Consider the following 18,882-nt stretch of genomic DNA (forward strand, 5'->3'; position numbering starts at 1 on the left):
AACAGTCTGCTCCCGCGGCGGCCCCTAGGTCAAAGACCAGTGCCCTAACTGAGACCAGCTCTACCTGCGTTTCAACAGAGGAGTCTGACGGGACAGTACAGCCAGACAGTAATCATGTGCTGAAGGAAGACCCACCCGGGGGGGATGAGGGGCAGAGAATATATGAAACGCATGAATTATCATTTCTTTAAACTTTTTTTGTTTGTTTGTTTTCAGGCATAAAGGCTCAAGAAAAAAGGAGTCCAGAAGCTTGCTAGAGAAGTTGCGCTGGGTGACACTGGGCTATCATTACAACTGGAACACCAAGGTATGTCCTCTTACTATCTGCATCTGCTCTTTTCCTTCCACAGATGATTTATTCTTTACACTTAAGGGGTGCTCAAAGTGGTTTACAAGCTAGGCTAGAAAAGGAGAGGAATGCCAATAATCAAAGAAAAGATGTGAAGCGTTAAAAAAAAAAAAAAAAAAAATCTTTCCCACAATATGATGGGCCTAGCGTGACAGGTAATGGGGGACCTCACAAGGGGCTGTGCTGTCTGAATAATGGACTTGGGGGCAGGAAGGGAAGATTATTAAGTGCATTCACTGACCATCTGAGGACATGTGACCTGCAGGAAGGTAAAGAATGATCGATCCGTGTGTGGTGGCAGGAACATCGATGCACTAAGTGATTGCAGTGCTTCGCAGCTGAATTTGGGATGTACGTGATGTACAAGAAGGATGGATGTGTCTAGGGCCAGGTTACTTGTTGTGTTATAGAAACCATGTTGGATTAAGTTCCAGGTTTATTGTAAATTTGATAAAACGCTTATCAAAATACTAAGCGTATTACAGCAATAAAATGGGGATAAGAACAGAGATAACAACAATATTGAACAGATGAAATATACTAAGACGAACAAGACACAAAATAAATGTAATAAGAACAAGGAAAGGGGGAGAACTACAATAAATACAGAAAAGAAAACATATATGGGAAAAAAACAAAAGGACTAAGGGTTCAGTAAAAAAGAATAGTAGCATAGTTAGTCAAAAGCATCAATGAATAAGAAGCTTTTTAAAGCTCCTTTAAGTTTATCTCAGTTCTGCTCTGCCTGAAGATAAGTGGGTCATGCGTTCCAGAGTGTGGGTGCGGTAACTGAAAATATTGTTCTACGGGTATTTATTATTAAGTTCAACCCAAAGTACAACCAGCAAAGTGACGCAATAAATGACAAACACAGCATAATCAAATAATACATTCGATGAAAGATATAATAGATTAGAGGCAGATTCAGAACTCGGCCTCATCCCATTCAATAGGTATGAACTAATACAGCTGCTCAAATGATTCACAGAACACACTTCCTTCTAAAAACAAAAACTCCCATCTGTCTATGAGACAGTGTTCATAAATGAAGGACTGTGTGAGGCGATTTACCCCGACATGAGTTTTCTCAATAAGAAAGAGATTCCACACTGGTAATAGTTTAAACCAGGAATTCCCAGCCTTAAGAGTTGTACAGGCCCCTTCTCATTCTCCAAAACATTCAAGGATCCCTGCCTGTCTCCTTAGCTCTTTCTCTTCCTAGCCAATTCCCACAAGTCTGCCTCCCTCACCCTCTGTCCCCCACCATTATCGGTTTCTCTCCACTCCTCCACAGTCTTCTCCACCCCTCACCTGCTGCTGCTTCTCTTTCCTCACCCTACCATGCCGCCATTGCTGATGCCCTGCCCGCTGTGCCCGTAATTCAGGCTGCATGGCACCCGTGGCCCTTGCTGCTGCTGTTTTCAGCCCTGGAGCTCCTATTGCTTTTGGCCACGCAGCCGTCTTTGTTCATGCTTCTACTCCCCTGTCAATTTGGCAGCTGCTACTGCTTCTAGCTGTGAAACTACAGTCTTGCGTACAAGATGAGTTCTTGTTTTGTCTTTGTGGTGGGTTTTTCACTTTCCTAAATTCTGTTGACCACTGCAGTGGCCTCATGTGCCACATGTTGGGGAAACTTTACCTTAAACCAGTGACTCTCAATCTTTCTTCTGTTGCGACACGCCTGACAGACAATATTCACCTAAGTGGCGTAGTGACTAGAGCTTCAGCCTCAGCAGCCTGAGGTTGTGGGTTCAAGTCCCACACTGCTCTGTGTGACCCTGGGCAAGTCACTTAACCCCCCGTTACCCTAGATACATTAGACAGTGTGAGCCCACCAGGACAGACAGGGAAAAATGTTTGAATACTTGAATGTAAACCACTTAGGCTATAAATGGTATATAAATACTAAAAATAAATTAAATAAATAAATTACAGATTCCTGCTGAACAAAGGAAAAAAAAATCTATATCATTTAATTGTTGCTAAGAATGACATAGAGCAAATCCAGATGCAATGGTAGTGACTGCCAGGATGAAAGACAGGGGTGAACGTCAACGTTTTGATTTGAGGCTAATGACAGAAGTAGAGGGGCCTGTTATGGCGATTTCAAGTACCCAGCTTTTTGGTTCTCAACTCTCCCCAATCTGCCACGTACACGGTTATTAAGAAAAGCACAAGCATTCTGTCTGTCAAATTTTCAGTGACACACCTCTCGGCTGTGGTAACACATTCTTGGAGGTGAGAGATGGAAGCAGACACTCCCCAACTCCAGTCCCACCAACATATATGCCCCGCCTCCCCAACACACACACCTACACCTCCTCATGCATCCCTCCACTGACACAGCTCACCTGAAATAGGAGATTATGGGCAAGCTGGAGGCAGGAGAGAGAGAGAGAGAGGCTACCAAAATAGTGCATGGTCTGAACCAAACCCTATACTGAAGGGCCTACAGATTTAAACCATAAAGAAGAGAAGGATATGTCAGATATTCAGGGTATAAATCAAGCTCAAGAAGCACATTTATTCTAGAGTGTTTTTATCTGAAGAGATTACGATACAAGGCTCTTAAGGGGTAATGTTAAAACCCATTTCTTCACGAAAACACTACTGGATGCATGGAAAGGTCTCCCAGGAGAGATGGAGACAGAAATAATCCCTGACTTTGAAAGCCCAGATAATCTCAGTTGCAAAGAAATGAGATCTGGGGTATGAACCAGGACTGGACTGGCTTCACAGTCCCTGTCTGCCATTCGATATTCTCCCACTCTCATAAACATACACTGGAGGAATCTCTGAAGGCAACAGCACTGATAATATGTGGCTGCTAATTTCCCCTCATCCTCATTCATCCCCCTGGGGATGTGGCAACACCAAAGTACAGTAGGCTTGTAACTCTGTCAGATTTTATCCTGTCTCTTTAAAAAAAAAATCATACTTAGGATTGGTGCTTCTGCCTCTCTGTGATTGAAAATTAGGTAGATTCAGAATTTAGTGTTTTTGTCTTGTTTTGTTCTTTTTCCTCCCCTTTAGAGCTACTCTTCAGATCACCATTCCCTATTCCCTACAGACCTGGCTGTCCTCTCTCAACATGTGGCTGCTGCATGTGGCTTCTCGCACTTCAAGGCAGAGGCTGGCATCCTTAATTACTATTACTTTGACTCTTCCCTGGGTATCCATGTGGATGAGTCGGAGCTGGATTTCTCCCAGCCTCTCCTCTCATTCAGGTAACTGGTGTGGCAGAGGGGAAGGGAATTGGAACAGCTGATCCTAGAACCAGTGAGGAGTGAAATATATTTGAGCTAGTCCCTAATGGGGATATAGAATTAGATGGCAGTGCCATTTGGTAACATCACAATGCATTAAAATGTCACATTCCCTGGAAGGAGGAACCACTGCTGTAGAATTTCATTTTTAAAGAAGATGATGGATAAATTCAAGGAAATTAGGGAAGGTTTTGGGTTGTTTGTTTTTAAATTCTTTATTAATTTTCAAAACTACAACAGTGCAATACAACTCATAGTAATACAATAAAAGCACATTCATCTTTCTCATGTTCATAATCATCCTTCCCACCCGCCCACCCACCCAAACATTTATCATTCTGCATAAAACAAACATATATTATCATAAATATCCTATCTATTCTGAATAATGATATCTTCACACTCATCCCAATTATAAATATTAAAAAATCAATTTATGACAAAGAATTCCTTTCCCCCTCTCCCTGGATATGAATATGGAAATTAGGAAAGGTTTACATGAGGAATGAATATAATTTAAAAGACCATTTTGGAAGCCCAGCTAAAATATATTGCAGGCCTACTAAAAGGTTAGAGGAAAGCTGCCCCCGTGTGTTCCTCCTCTCCCCCCCCCCCCCCACTTCCTATCATAAATTGTAGTTCTACCTCACATTCATGTTTGTCTTGAACTCACACACCCCTCTCCCTAAATTAGACACTTAACCACTTAGAAGTTTTTACCATAATACGGGATATCAAGACTATTAATGAACTTGGAAGACAAAATGACCGTCAGCGTGGTTTAATGGTTGACGTAGAAGAGGTTGTGAAACCAAAAGGGTGTCCTTTCAGAAAATGGTTTAACAAACCCTAATGAAGTACTGCATCCAGCACTGGTCGCTGTACACAAGAAAAAATGGGATACGCATGTGGGATCTCTAGCGGGATGAAGTTATGAGAGTTATGGGTTATTAGAGTGGGCAGACTTGATGGGCTGTGGCCCTTTTCTGCCGTCATTTTCTATGTTTCTATGACACTGTACTACTCAGAAGGGTCCAGAGAAGAGGGACTAAGATGGTTAAGGGGCTGGAGGAGTTGCCGTACAGTGAAAGATTAGAGAAACCGGGCCTTTTCTCCCTCGAACAGAAGAGATTGAGAGGGGACATGATCGAAACATTCAAGGTACTAAAGGGGATAGACTTAGTAGATAAAGACAGGTTGTTCACCCTCTCCAAGGTAGGGAGAACGAGAGGGCACTTTCTAAAGTTAAAAGGGATAGATTCCATACAAACGTAAGGCAGTTCTTCTTCACCCAAAGAGTGGTAGAAAACTGGAACGCTCTTCCGGAGGCTATTATAGGGGAAAACACCCTCCAGGGATTCAAGACAAAGTTAGACAAGTTCCTGCTGAACTGGAATGTATGCAGGTAGGGCTAGTCTAAGTTAGGGTGCTGGTTTTTGACCTGAGGGCTGCCACGTGAGCGGACTGCTGAGCACGATGGACCAGTGGTCTGATCCAGCAGCAGCAATTCTTATGTTCTTAAATCCAGCTTCCACATGATTACTTCTGCATAGAGGTTGAAAAGAAAAGGAGAGAAGATGCATCCTTGTCTTGTCGACACCTTCAAACTGTGGTGCTGGAGAAGACTTCTACGAATCCCATGGACAGCTAGGATCACCAACAAAGATGTTCTTGATCATATAAACCCAGAATTGTACCTGGAAGGCAAGATTACCAGACGGAAACTGATCTAATTTGGACATGTGATGAGGTCGAATTCATTAGAAAAGGAGGTGCTACTCAGAATGTTCAGTGGTAAAGAAGCAGGAGAGACCAAAGGCTCATTGGCTGGATACCATTAAGAATGACATGGAAATGAATATCAAGCAATTGAATCTTTGGTAGAGCCCTTTTTAGAACTGTTATGACATTGAGTACGCTGTAGTCCTTAGGAACGGCATTAAAAGAAGCCGTGGAAAACGGGGAAGCATGGCCTACAGAGTAGAGAATGATATGGGGAAAAATTTGTCCCCGTCTCATTCCCATCCCATTCCTATGAGCTCTGTCACTGACCCGTCACCGCTCCGTCCCTGCAAACCATCTGATCCCATCCACACAATCCTCGAATAGTTTTACACTGAACTTATTTTATTAAAGTATAAAAAGAAACAATATTCTGTACAATTGAAATAACGCAAAAACAAGAGGTCACGCAAGGAAATCAATGGCCAGCAGATTGAAAACTAACCATAGAAAGATTTGTGTGTGTGTGTGTTCAATATAGCAGGATTCAAAGAGAATTGGGCAGGTTCATGGAAGTTATTAACCCGGTAGATTTGGGAAAGCCATAGCTCATCCCTGGACATGAACTAAGACAGGGGTGTCAAATCCCTCCTCGAGAACCGGAATCCAGTCGGGTTTTCAGGATTTCCCCAATGAATATGCATGAGATCTCTTTGCATGCACTGCTTTCATTGTATGCTAATAGATCTCATGCATATTCATTGGGGAAATCCTGAAAACCCAACTGGATTGCGGCCCTCGAAGAGGGACTTTGAGACTCCTAAACTAAGAGAAATAGATCGACTTTTTAGGATCTGATGGATACTTGTGGCCCCATCTGGCTACCATTATCTAATGAGGCCCTTTTTTTCTGGCTTAGCATGGCTTTTCTTATGTTCTTGTAACCACAAATAGCTTGTTTATGTAAGTCAGGTTCAGCATTCTCTCTCTCATCCGATTTTGCTAAGTAATGCTTCCTGTACTTAGGAAAACTCTGTAAAACTCCCAAATTTAGTGATGCATACTGTTCTGTTATCCAAAGCGTAGTAGACTTCTCCCCCATATAGTTTATTGAAATTGATTCCTAGTAATTACTTTGTTCTTGTTCATCTCTCCTTTCTCTCTTAGTTTTGGACACTCTGCGATATTTTTGCTGGGGGGCTTGAAGAGGGAGGAGACGCCTCTTCCCATGTTTATACACAGTGGTGACATCATGGTGATGTCCGGCATCAGCCGCCTCGTACACCATGCGGTTCCTCGCATCCTGCCCTGCCCAGACGGATCAGCTTTACCGTACTGCTTGACCCTGTCCCTGTCTGAGGGTTTTCCCATTGGCTCCTCCATCATTGACCTCTGCTCGAAGGAGGATTGGGACGTCTGTGCTTCATACCTGTGTGAGTCGCGCATCAATATGACCATCAGACAAGTGCTGGGGGCTGGCCAGACCTTCTCCACGCAGCCCAAACAAGAGACATACCCATGCAAGGACTGTGAAGGCTCCCAGCAGCAGGACAGTGAGGACACCAAGAAGCTGACTGATAGCAGCTGAATCTCAGGAAGGCCTTGGGAGGTGTGTGTATGTGAATCTTTCAAGAACCCTGGCTTTGGTCTCTTAGGTGCTGGGATCTTTGTAGAAATGTTTTTCCAGCCTGCAGCTTGGCAAGGACCCTTTGTTGCTTAGCCATCCAGGGCTTCTGCTTACCATTCTGGACTGAATCGGTGAATGAGCCCCTCTTGTGCCTCTGTGGTGACTTAGTAAGCAGCTCTGTGAGGGGACTGCCAAGTGAGAAGGGGGATTTTATTGTGAATTAAAAAAAAAAAGCTGACCGGACCCTCACTTCACTGAGGATATCACTGTGTCTCTTTTTTGCTTTATAATATGTTCATAAGACTCCTCATGCTTCCTATGCTTTAATCACAGAGCTCTTTTTAATGAGCGTTTACTCTCTTCCAGCCAGCTGTCATCAGACACATTATGCATGGCCTCCGTATAGTCCCTGGTCAGATACACACCGGACACCTCTTGCAGCTGAGACGAGCCCTAGTTTTCTCGAGCATGCCCTTTTGCTGTTGATGGGGTATCTAGATCTGAGCCGTTTTGGTCTGTCTCCTAATCCAATAGCAGTAGATGGCTGAGACATAGTAACATAGTAATATAGTAGATGACGGCAGATAAAGACCCGAATGGTCCATCCAGTCTGCCCAACCTGATTCAATTTAAATTATTATTTTATTTTTTTTTTCTTCTTAGCTATTTCTGGGCGAGAATCCAAAGCTTTACCCGGTACTGTGCTTGGGTTCCAACTGCCGAAATCTCTGTTAAGACTTACTTCAGCCCATCTACACCCTCCCAGCCATTGAAGTCCTCCCCTGCCCATCCTCCTCCAAACGGCCATGCACAGACACAGACCGTACAAGTCTGCCCAGTAACTGGCCTAGTTCAATCTTTAATATTATTTTCTGATTCTAAATCTTCTGTGTTCATCCCACGCTTCTTTGAACTCAGTCACAGTTTTACTCTCCACCACCTCTCTCGGGAGCGCATTCCAGGCATCCACCACCCTCTCCGTAAAGTAGAATTTCCTAACATTGCCCCTGAATCTACCACCCCTCAACCTCAAATTATGTCCTCTGGTTTTACCATTTTCCTTTCTCTGGAAAAGATTTTGTTCTACGTTAATACCCTTTAAGTATTTGAACGTCTGAATCATATCTCCCCTGTCTCTCCTTTCCTCTAGGGTATACATATTCAGGGCTTCCAGTCTCTCCTCATACGTCTTCTGGATAAAATATGGGTACTACCATGATTTCCTGTGAACGTTGAAATGCATTCTTGGCCTTGGTTTCTTTTCAGAGATGCCTTTGATTAATCAGTGTCCACACAAATGGGATTAGCCACCAGAGCAGCAAAACTGGACAGACAACTCGCCAAACTGCCATCTTTGACCACAGATTACAAAACCTTCAAAAGAGAAACAAAAACCCTACTCTTTAAAAAATACATGAAACCTACATAACACATCCAGATCTGCCCCAAGCTTCACCTACAATACTATCTACTCCTTAGCAAACCTAAAATGCTCAAACTAACCCTCTGTATTTCCTAATAGCATGACAATTCTTATGTAATCCGCCTTGAACTGCAAGGTAATGGCAGAATAGAAATCACTAATGTAATTAGAGAGAGAGTAGCTTGAAGAAGCAAGTGGGCACAGCTGTGCCAGTGGGCTTTGGGCCAGTGATTCTCAGCAAGGGGTATGTGGAAGCCAACTACTGTCACATGAGAAGAAGGTGCCTGTACCACAGAAACCAGTTGGCCCCCCTTCCACACAAAGCAGGAGGTCGTGGCTTGCCATCAGCTGCCAAATTCTAACTTCCCGGTGTGATGCACAGGAGCTGAGCCAGAGACTGGCACCAGGATTCCAAGAGACAGCCAAGTGAGGGATTAGAGGAACGACAGAAGGGACTGCTACAGCGGACCCTTCTGTCTGTCTATGGTAGAAGCTTGCCTACACAGGGTAGGAGGAAGAGGAGGCGAGTGTAGGGTAGAAAATCTCTGTGCTTTAGCTTCAGGGTTTTGGTTTTATTATTTGAGTCAGCAGTTTCCTACCACTTTGTACTTCCAACTGAAGTCAGAAGCAGGGTTAAAATCTAGTGCCACGAGCCTCCATCGCAACCATTCTGTATTTTTCTACCCCCTTCCCAGCATAGCCAAAGTGGTCTTGCGTAATGACCTTGCACCAGGGCTCCTCTCTAAATCTGACAGTTATGGGCCCCGGTTGTCGCTCTTAAGCATTGATTGCAGCCCCTTTCCCTGTGAAGGCTGTCTTCTTTCACATTTCTGCTGGTTACCCTATGGTCATGGGAGAGAGACCAAGACAGGGCGATGGCTGCTTAAATTAAAGCAGGCCAAAGAAACAAGCCAGGAGCGGGGGGGGGGGGAATGTTAGGGTAGTAGTTTCAGTAACACAGTAAATGACAGCAGAGCCTCCTTTTAGGCCCAGGTCACCCATGTCAAAAGCAAAACAATAGATGCTGCCAGACAGACTCAAAAACTGTCTTTCTTGCCACACATACCTTAACCTGCGTTTCTGCAAAAACACAAAGGAGATGAATGATGCTCAAACAACACGGAGCAAAATGATAAAGAAAGCAAAAGAAAAGCTCAGTTTAACACATTATAATAAAGTTAGTTATATGGGAGCTGATAGTCTACCTCAGAACTAGGACATTTCTCTGTAGAAGTCACATACATTAAAAAAAAAAAAAATCCTGATTTTCGTGTTCTCTGAGCAATAGCAACACAACGCTCTCCTCTCACTACCAGGCACATTGTGAAGTAGAAAACCTGAAAAGAGGCAATTCGTATGTCCCAACGCAATTAATGCATTCCAAATAAAACACTATTATACCCTAATATTGTGCAAAATATAAAGATAGTAGATGTAAATTTGAAAAAAAAAAAAAGAGAAATAGCAATCGTACTTTACAAATTGGCAAACAGAAATAAAACAAATACCATTTTATTGGATTAATCCATTTTTCAATTAGCTTTTAGAGGCCAAATCTTCCTTCAGGTCAGTACAGTATACCTGACCTGAGGAAAGGGGTTTAGTCCAATAAAAACATTGCTTTATTTCCATTTCCTGTTTATAAACTTTTATCAATATAGCTACAATACTAGTTTATTCTAAAGTAACAACAAAAAATCTTTTTTCTATCTCTTGTTTCTGTTTTAATCAATCTACTTTCGCTCTTTTCTTTTCATACATCTGTCCTTTCTCTGCCCCTACCGTCCGCTTTCAGCCCTCTCTCTCCCTCTCCCTCTTCCGCCCTCGCTCTCTCTCTGTCCCTACCATCCACTGCCCTCCACCCTTGCTCTCTCTCTCTGCCTCTTCATCCACTGTTCTCTACCCTCTCTCTGCCTCTTCCATCCACTGCCCTCTCTCTGCCTCTTCCATCCACTGCCCTCGCTCTCTCTCTCTCTCTCTGCCTCTTCCATCCACTGCCCTCTGCCCTCTCTCTCTGCCTTTCCATCCACTGCCCTCTGCTCTTGCTCTCTCTCTCTGCCTCTTCCATCCAGTGCCCTCCGCCCTCTCTCTCTGCCTCTTCCATCCACTTTCCTCCGCCCTCTCTCTCCTTTGTACATGATTCATTTCAGCTCCACCCACTTCCCTGTCCTCTGGATCACTCTCTTTTCCTTTCCTTCCCATTCCACCCCATGGTCTGACGTCTTTATCTCTTTCCCTCCTCCCATGCCTGGCATCTCTCTCCTCCCTTTCTCTTCTATCTCTCCCTTCTCCTCCATGATCTTCCATCTCCTCTCCTTCATTTCCATTGCTCTGGTATCTCTTACCCTTCCCTCCCCCTATTCTCTGGAATCTCTCTCTTCCCCCCTCCTTGGTCTAGTATCTCCTTTCTTTCTTTCCTTCCTCCCTACCTTCCCCATTGGCTTGTATCTCTTTTCTCCTCTCCCTTCCTCTCTCTAATTGGCTGCAGCATTTCTCTCCCTCTCCCTTCTCCATCAGTAGTGCACCCTTCACAACTTGCTTCTTTTGCTGGCTTTGGGCCTTCCTCTCTGCCAGGCAGGATCCAGCAGAGAAGGCCTGACACTGACAGAGCAGCGAATTGTGAATGCTGTCACTGCCAGAAAAAGAGCATGATGCTGGCCCTCAGAACACCCCCTTAAGGGCTGCACCTGGCGCGGACTGCTCTCTTCCCCTCCCCCACCCCCACCTGCCCCTTGGTACGCCACTGCCCCCAAGTCCAATATCGGGAACTGTTGATGGAGTGGCATCTTGCTGCTTTCTCTGCCACTCCCCTTCCTGGTATCTAATCTTTTCACTCTTCCCCCCCCCCCCAAAGATCTGCATTTTATTCCATCCAACCCCCCCAAATGATTAGCACTCCCCCCCCCTGTGTCTACAGTTAGATTTTATTTTATTTTTTTAATCTTTATTCATTTTTAATACTTTCATTAAGTGAATACAAGAAAAAAGATACATTTTATACTTTATACATCACTTAAAATCCTTAGAATATATAATAAGATCACCATATTTCCCCATTAAAAATTATTATAGATATAGTTATTGATAAAGTATATTTATACCCTTCCAAAAGTGCAAATGTCAAATTTCATCTTTATAAGGAAATAGTAAGCACCTATATAAAATATTTAATTATTCAAGACTCGAACTAATCCCTCCCTCCCACCCTATCACCCAATCAATAAAAAAAAAAATGAAATTAAAAGAAAATCCCCCCCTCTCTGGATGTGCAATTGCTATAACAACAAATTCAAAACTATAATAAATCTACAAATGACATCAATGGGCCCCATATTAATTTAAAAATTTTTATGTTTCCCGACAAATCAGCATTCACTTTCTCATATTTATAAATTAAACATAAATTTGCCCAACAGAATGTGAAATTTAAACGGTCCCAATTTTTCCAGTTTCTCATAATTAATTGTATAGCTGTTCCTGTCATAATTAAAAACAATTGCCTCCTATATTTATCTAGGGGATCTTTAACATACAATATAGTCCCACAAATCACAATTTCATAAGATAAAGGAATCTCTGCTTCTAAGATATTATTAATATGTTCCCAAATCGACTTCCAAAAACTCAGAATCTAGGACAATAAAACAGTAAATGATCCAAAGTACCTACGTCTAAATGACAGTTAGATTTTAATAATAATTCAGTTCTCAAAAACCCAATCTGACTTTGCAAAAATTAATCAAAGTGCAAACTTTTTTTTACCAAAAATTGTGCAAACTTGCTAGTGTTCGACCTCAGGCTCTTCAGAATGCCAGCTGGGACATCAGACTCAAGCTGGCTGTGCTTCTCACTAGGCCCATTGGTTTATTTTATATTCTTATAAATAGTTCACTTCTTTGTACATTCAAATTTAAGAAACGTGTACTTAGCTTGCTTAACAGGAGAGGTGCTGCTCTTAAGCAAGCTCGGTGCACGTTTGTTAAATTTGAGTGTATTTAGCTGTTTTAGCAATGAACGGAATAAGATGTATTTACACAAGACCCAATTATGAATAAATAAGTACGAAGAAGAGTGAACAAATGAATTGAAATCGTATTTAACTATTTATAAGAATATAAAATCAACGGGACGAGTGAGGAGCTGGCATCCTGAAGACCCTGAGGTTGAACACTAGCAAGTTTGCACAATTTTTGGTAAAAAAAAGTTTGCACTTTGATTAATTTTTGCAAGTCAGATTACGTGCAGAAACAGGAAGTTGTGAGAAAAGGCGTGCTGCAGTGGAGAGAAGTGCCGGGGTCGGCAGGGCACTCTAAATTACTACCGCCACTGACAAATCTAAAGGTAGATTATGGGCCAGGGAGAATAGGGACAAGTTCAAGTGCCATTACAGAAGTGGGTACAATTATACTTAGCATAAGTGCCTTGGACACAATAAGGAGCTGGAGCATAGGGATCTTTTGGGTTTGGCAGGGGATGTAGGGAATTCATTCCAGGGGCTGTCCAAGTCTGTTACCCAAGATGCTGCAGATGGAATCATGCGTAAGGGAGAAAGAAGCCTGGCTGTCCCACTTGGAGAAAATTCCTGTATATTCAATGTCATTCAGGGGCATAACTAAAACTGGCAGGCCCATAACCTGCTTAGGCCTCACAATAGGTTAGAATGAGCAATATCTATAATCATAAGAACATAAGCAGTGCCTCTGCCGGGTCAGACCACAGGTCCATCCTGCCCAGCAGTCCGCTCCCGCGGTGGCCCAAAAACAGGTCAAGACTTTTCTGAATCATCAGAAGGGGCTCCCTTGCCACCTTGGTTTCTCATTTAAGTCCTGCCTTCCTATCAAAGTCCTAGCCCTCCGGTCTTGCACATGCACGACCAGGTTGGTTTATACTCATTACCTGGTTAACTTCCTATACTTGTGTTACATCCCAGCTCCTCCCTCAGTATCCCACGATCCCTTTATCCCTCAGGAATCCATCCAATCCCTGTTTGAATCCTTGTACCATACTCTGCCTGATCACTTCCTCCGGTAGCGCATTCCAAGTGTCCACGACCCTTTGGGTGAAAAAAAACTTCCTAGCATTTGTTTTGAACCTGTCTCCCTTCATTTTCTCAGAATGCCCCCTCGTATTTGTTGTCCCCTTTAGTCTGAAGAATCTGTCCCTATCCACCCTCTCTATGCCCCTCATGATCTTGAAGGTCTCTATCATATCTCCCCTGAGCCTCCTTTTCTCCAGAGAGAAGAGCCCCAGCCTATCCAGCCTACCCTTGTGTTCTGAAGGAAAAAATGTAGCATTGAACAGAAAGGGAGAACATATAGAAGTACAGGGAAATGCATAATGGTACTTAGAGATCAATACAGCCAAACAGTAATAAAAGTCACAGGAAAATCCGTAAGAGAAAAGTGCCAATACCATATAGGCAAACCAAAAACATGCAGTATCTTTCAGGAAAAGTCTCTTTAAGTATATGAGTCAGGTGGAGAATCAGTAGAATCAAATCTACCAAAGGGCTAGAGAGGCATGTGGATAATGATAGTCTCATCAAATGCAAAGTTTGTCAGGTGTTTCAGGAGAAAAAGGGATAATAGGAATTGCCAGTAAAGTAGACAAATTAGGCCACATTGAATGATGATCCACTTGCACAGCAAAAGGAGCTGCAGTCCTAATGGTATGTGGGCCAGAGAAAGTAGAGTGCCACCTCTGTGTCCATCAAGGAACTCTGATGTATACCAGGGAACCAGCAGTGTAGGAGGGGGTGCAGTTTGCATGTACAGTCAGGTTAGAAACAGCTCCGTTTGATACTGCTGGCGACTTGCCATGCTGAAAAATAAAAAAGGTCATCATCCAGAGAGGAACACGGGGCAGCAACGCAGGACGGCCCTGTCAGAATTTGGTGAGGAGTCAGCTGGTATGCTTTCAGGGACCTGTTTCGGAGACAAAAAAATAGAGGGAGAGCTTGGGGCCAGTTCACAGAGAAGGAATTACAAATCTTGCATAAAGTTCATTTCAGCAAACTATCTGCTCTTTCTACAGTGCTGTTTGCTTGCGGTCTATAGACATACATAAAAGTTTACATAAAACCAAGAAGTTGGATCAAAGCAAACAGTAAAGCATTACGAAAAGGAGAACATGGCTTCGGAAAAACCAAACCTAGGAAAGATTTCAGTACACAACATATGCGCTACAGCAGCTGCTGTCTTTTGGCAACAGGGAAAAATCTCATCCATAAAGAATTGGGACAGACAATCATAAAAGGTATTTTTTTTTACCTGAAACAGGTACCTGCATATCTGTAGTCTAAATTAGGGTTACCATTTATGCCTTCAGGAAAAGGAGGACGGATTGAGACATCCGGGTTTTACTTCCATTGCTTTCAGTGGAAGTAAAACCCGGATGTCCCAATCCATCTTCCTTTTTATGAAGGCATATATGGTAATCCAGGGCACACAAGGGGGGGGGGGGAGAGATGGTGGCTAGTGGGACAGAGGCAGAGATGTTGGACATGGCAGAGAAAGTGAGAGAATGCATGGGGGAAGGGAGAAGAGAGATGTTGAACATGTGGGTGTATGAGAGGGAGGGAGAGATGCACAACATGTGTTAACGTTTAATGTAGTGTTTGTAATAGGTCAGTTTTTATATATTTACATCTATCTTTATATTTTGCACAGTAGATGGGGATATCACTTTTTCTCTGGTGTTGCTTTGTGGTTTCTTGGGAATTCAGTTTAAATTATAACATTTTATTGAAGGAATCCAATAAATAGACAATAAAATCATACACTAAAATATTCATTACATTTAAATTCACAATATTAATTTCCATCATATGTCTATCATGGAGTGTTTTTTTTTAGGACCTGTGGGCTTACTTTGACACAGCTAAGAACATAAGAAATGCCTGCACCGGATCAGACCTGGGGTCCATCCAGTCCGGTGATCCGCACACGCGGAGGCTCAGCCAGGCGTACCCTGGCGAATACATTAGTCACTCGTATCCCTCAATGTGTCCTGCAAGAAGATGTGCGTCCAATTTTCCCTTAAATCCTAGAATGGTGGTTTCCTCCACCAGCTCTTTCGGGAGAGAGTTCCAGGCATTCACCACTCCCTGTGTGCCATTTGTAATTTCTCCTGGTGGATTTTTCGCCACTTTACGAATCATTTTCTGGAGACCACCGGTTTGTCTTTCAGTAGAAGAGTTGCTGATTTCCAACTCTTTCCAGTGGATTATGTTGTTCCCATTTTTCTTCAACGCGTCAGAAGAATCACCATTTGGCTTTAATAACATCATTTGTTAAATATGTTTTATAGTTTAAACATTGTATTGAGGGAACAAAAGAAAATACATTCAGATAATATATAAAGATATTCCTTACAAATGAAATCACATATTTCTTTAAAAAAAATTCCATTCAATATAATACATATTATCAAATATCATTCCTTCAAACATTTTATATAATAAACTATAATCCCTCATTATCACCCCCTATCTCCCCTTCCTTTCCCCTTCCCCCTCCCCCTTCCTTCCAATTCATTTCCCCCACCTCCTTCCCATTTCCCTCCCCTCCATCCCACATTCCTTTCCCCCTTCCCAGATGAAAGGTGACAACAAACAAACAAAAATATAAATAAATAAATTGTTAAAGATGTTTTACTTCCAACTATTTGTCTATCAGGTTTGGGGGGATACCTATCCTTTAGACCAGGGATCTCAAGTCCCTCCTTGAGGGCCGCAATCCAGTCAGGTTTTCAGGATTTCCCCAATGAATATGCATGAGATCTATGTACATGCACTGCTTTCAATGCATATTCATTGGGGAAATCCTGAAAACCTGACTGGATTGTGGCCCTCAAGGAGGCCTCCTCTTCTTGCTGGGACTTGCGAGTTCACGCCAGATCGCGGGGTGGGGGGATAGAGCAGCGCCGCTGGCCTCGGGGGGTGGGAAAGTATCAAAGCGAGTTTCCATTATTTCCTATGGGGAAACTCGCTTTGATATACGAGTATTTTGGTTTATGAGCATGCTTCTGGAACGAATTATGCTCGTAAACCAAGGTACCACTGTACCAGCCTAACAAAGAGTGGAGTCTTTAACATTTTTTCTAAAATCAAGATAGGAAGAGAACTCTAACATCATTTTTCCACGCCATACATTCAATTTAGCGGCTTGAAATGAGAGGGTTCTCTCAAGGAACTTCTTATGACATAAGAGGCATCTCCCTTGACCATATACCCCACAGGCAGCTGCCTTACCAAATATCATTCCCCTTGGCGATCCCACCACTGAACTGTCCCAAAATGAACCAAAATAAGATAGGATGGCAGATCAGAAAGACTTAATAAGAGGACATTGTCAAAAAGCATGAGATCTTTATCACATTTAATACATTTTGGAGTGTTCAACAATCCCGCATGAAAAGCTTGTATTTGTAAAAAAATAGGCCCTATGTATCACTTTATATGTGCATTCCCTCCATACAAAACCCGTAATAATTTTAGGTAAACGTAGAATTGCTTGACTCAAATCAGGAACGGGATATCTGAATCCCTAACTCCTCACTCCAATTTTGTACGAATTGGAAGTAAATTCCACCATCACTTATGCAACAGAGATACCGAAATTGATTGAAAAAAGTAAGAAGCCTGTCACGAACTCCACAGGAAAGACCCGATCTCTGTATTTGACTCATGTAATTTGCCAATTCCATATAACCATATAACAACCCAGGACCACCTCCTACTGTTAGAGAAAGGTCTGAAAAACTCCTTATCTTCCCTGACTCGTCCAATACCAGGGGTTCTCCAGAAGTTTATGCTGGGACAGCAGCTTTTTAACATATTTATTAATGATCTAGAGATGGGAATAACTAGTGAGAAAATTAAATTTGCTGATGAAACAAAGTTGTGAAATTACAAGAGGATTATGAAAAATTATAAGAAGACTTTTTGAGACTGGGCATAAAAATAGCAGATGAGGTTTAATGTGAGCAAGTGCAAAGTGATGCATGTGGAAAAGAAGAACCTGAACTATAGGTATGTGATGCAGGATCCCACGTTAGGAGTCAACGTCCAGGAAAAGGATCTAAGTGTCATTGTTGAGGATACACTGAAAGCCTCAGCTCAATGGATGGCGGCAGCTAAGAAAGCAAATAGAATGTTAGGAATTATCAGGAAAGGAATGGGAAACAAAGAGGAAAATGTTATAATGCCCTCAAATCACTCTATGGTGTGGCCACAACTTGACTACTGTGTGCAGTTCTGGTCGCTGTATCTCAAAAAAGCGGAGTTAGGAAAGGTACAGAGAAGGGCGACGGGAATAATAAAAGGGATGGAACAACTTCCCTATGAGGAAATGCTAAAGCGGCTAGGGCTCTTCAGCTTGGAGAAGAGGTGGCTCAGGGGTCATATGATAGAGGTCTATAAAATACCGAGTAGAGTGGAAAGGGTAGATGTGAATCGCTTGTTTACGCTTTCCAAAAATACTAGGACTAGGGCCATGAGATGAAGCTACTAAGAATTAGATTTAAAACAAACTGAAGAAAATATTTCTTTACTCAACATGTAATTAAACTCTGGAATTTGTTGCTGGAGAATATGGTGAAATCAGTTAGCATAGCAGAGTTTAGAAAAGGTTTGGATGGTTTCCTAAAAGAGAAATCCATAGGCCACTATTGAGATGGTTTGGGGAAATCCACTGCTTGTTCCTAGGATAAGCAGCATAGAATCTGTTTTGCTACTTGGGATCTAGCCAGGTACTTGTGACCTGGGTTGGCCACTGTTGGAAACAGGATATTGGACTGGATGGACCTTTGGTCTGTCCCAGTTCTTATGTCAGACAAGTATAGGACAGTCAAGCCATTGTGACATCACTGATGAGGTTGGCTCTTAGACATTGGTGGAATGAGGCATTATGACATCACAATCTGAGCTCTGGAATCTTGTTACTCTTTGGGTTTCTTCTAGGTACTTGGAACCTGATTTGGCCACTGTTGGAAACAGGATGCTGGGCTTTACTCTGTCCCAGTATGGCAATTCTTATGTGAGCCAAGTATAAGACAATCAAACCATTGTACACTGTCATCAGTGCCAGTGTACAGCTGTGCAAATATTTCTCTGCTACATAATAAAATGATCTGGGAAGGAGGGGGGTAGGGTTTTAATCTGGTAAAGCATCACAAAATAAGAAGGCTTTGAGAGAATTGCAGAATTCAGGGTAGGAAGAAAGGGATTTAATTTCTAAAGATAAAGAGTTCCATAAAGAAGAGCGTACAACACTAAAGATTTTCATTTGGGTGAAGTCATAGCAGATTTGATAGAGAGAAGGTACCTCTGATTGGTTAGACTGGGAAGATCTTAATGTCCTGGTGGGAACATAGGGAATTAGATATTGAGAGAGATAAAGAGGAGTACCTGAGTGTGACAGGATCTTGAAGAAAGTCTGGGGTGAGATAGGAATCCAATGTTCTGCTTTGAGAAGGAGTCACGTGATCATATCTC

The 18,882-nt window shown here is 42.6% G+C and overlaps 1 protein-coding gene across 4 annotated transcripts in view; it reads left to right on the forward strand.

The window, feature by feature from the left end:
• ALKBH1 (alkB homolog 1, histone H2A dioxygenase) overlaps nucleotides 1-18,882 on the forward strand; it is a 46,100-nt gene that overhangs the window by 12,054 nt on the left and 15,164 nt on the right. For 3 of the 4 annotated variants that reach the window (XR_004540170.1, XR_004540171.1, XM_033952772.1), the window contains exons 4-6: nucleotides 217-307; nucleotides 3,383-3,576; nucleotides 6,505-6,946. Coding sequence is in view for 2 of the 4 variants with exons in the window: in XM_033952772.1 (XP_033808663.1) it covers nucleotides 217-307; nucleotides 3,383-3,576; nucleotides 6,505-6,925 (706 nt within the window). In the remaining 2 variants the exon portion in view is untranslated. Of the gene's footprint in view, nucleotides 1-216; nucleotides 308-3,382; nucleotides 3,577-6,504; nucleotides 7,257-18,882 lie in introns of those variants that run through there. The other variant, XM_033952771.1, reaches the window with a different exon arrangement.

The sequence above is a fragment of the Geotrypetes seraphini genome, chromosome 7, assembly GCF_902459505.1.
Source record: "Geotrypetes seraphini chromosome 7, aGeoSer1.1, whole genome shotgun sequence".
Lineage (NCBI taxonomy): Eukaryota > Metazoa > Chordata > Amphibia > Gymnophiona > Dermophiidae > Geotrypetes > Geotrypetes seraphini.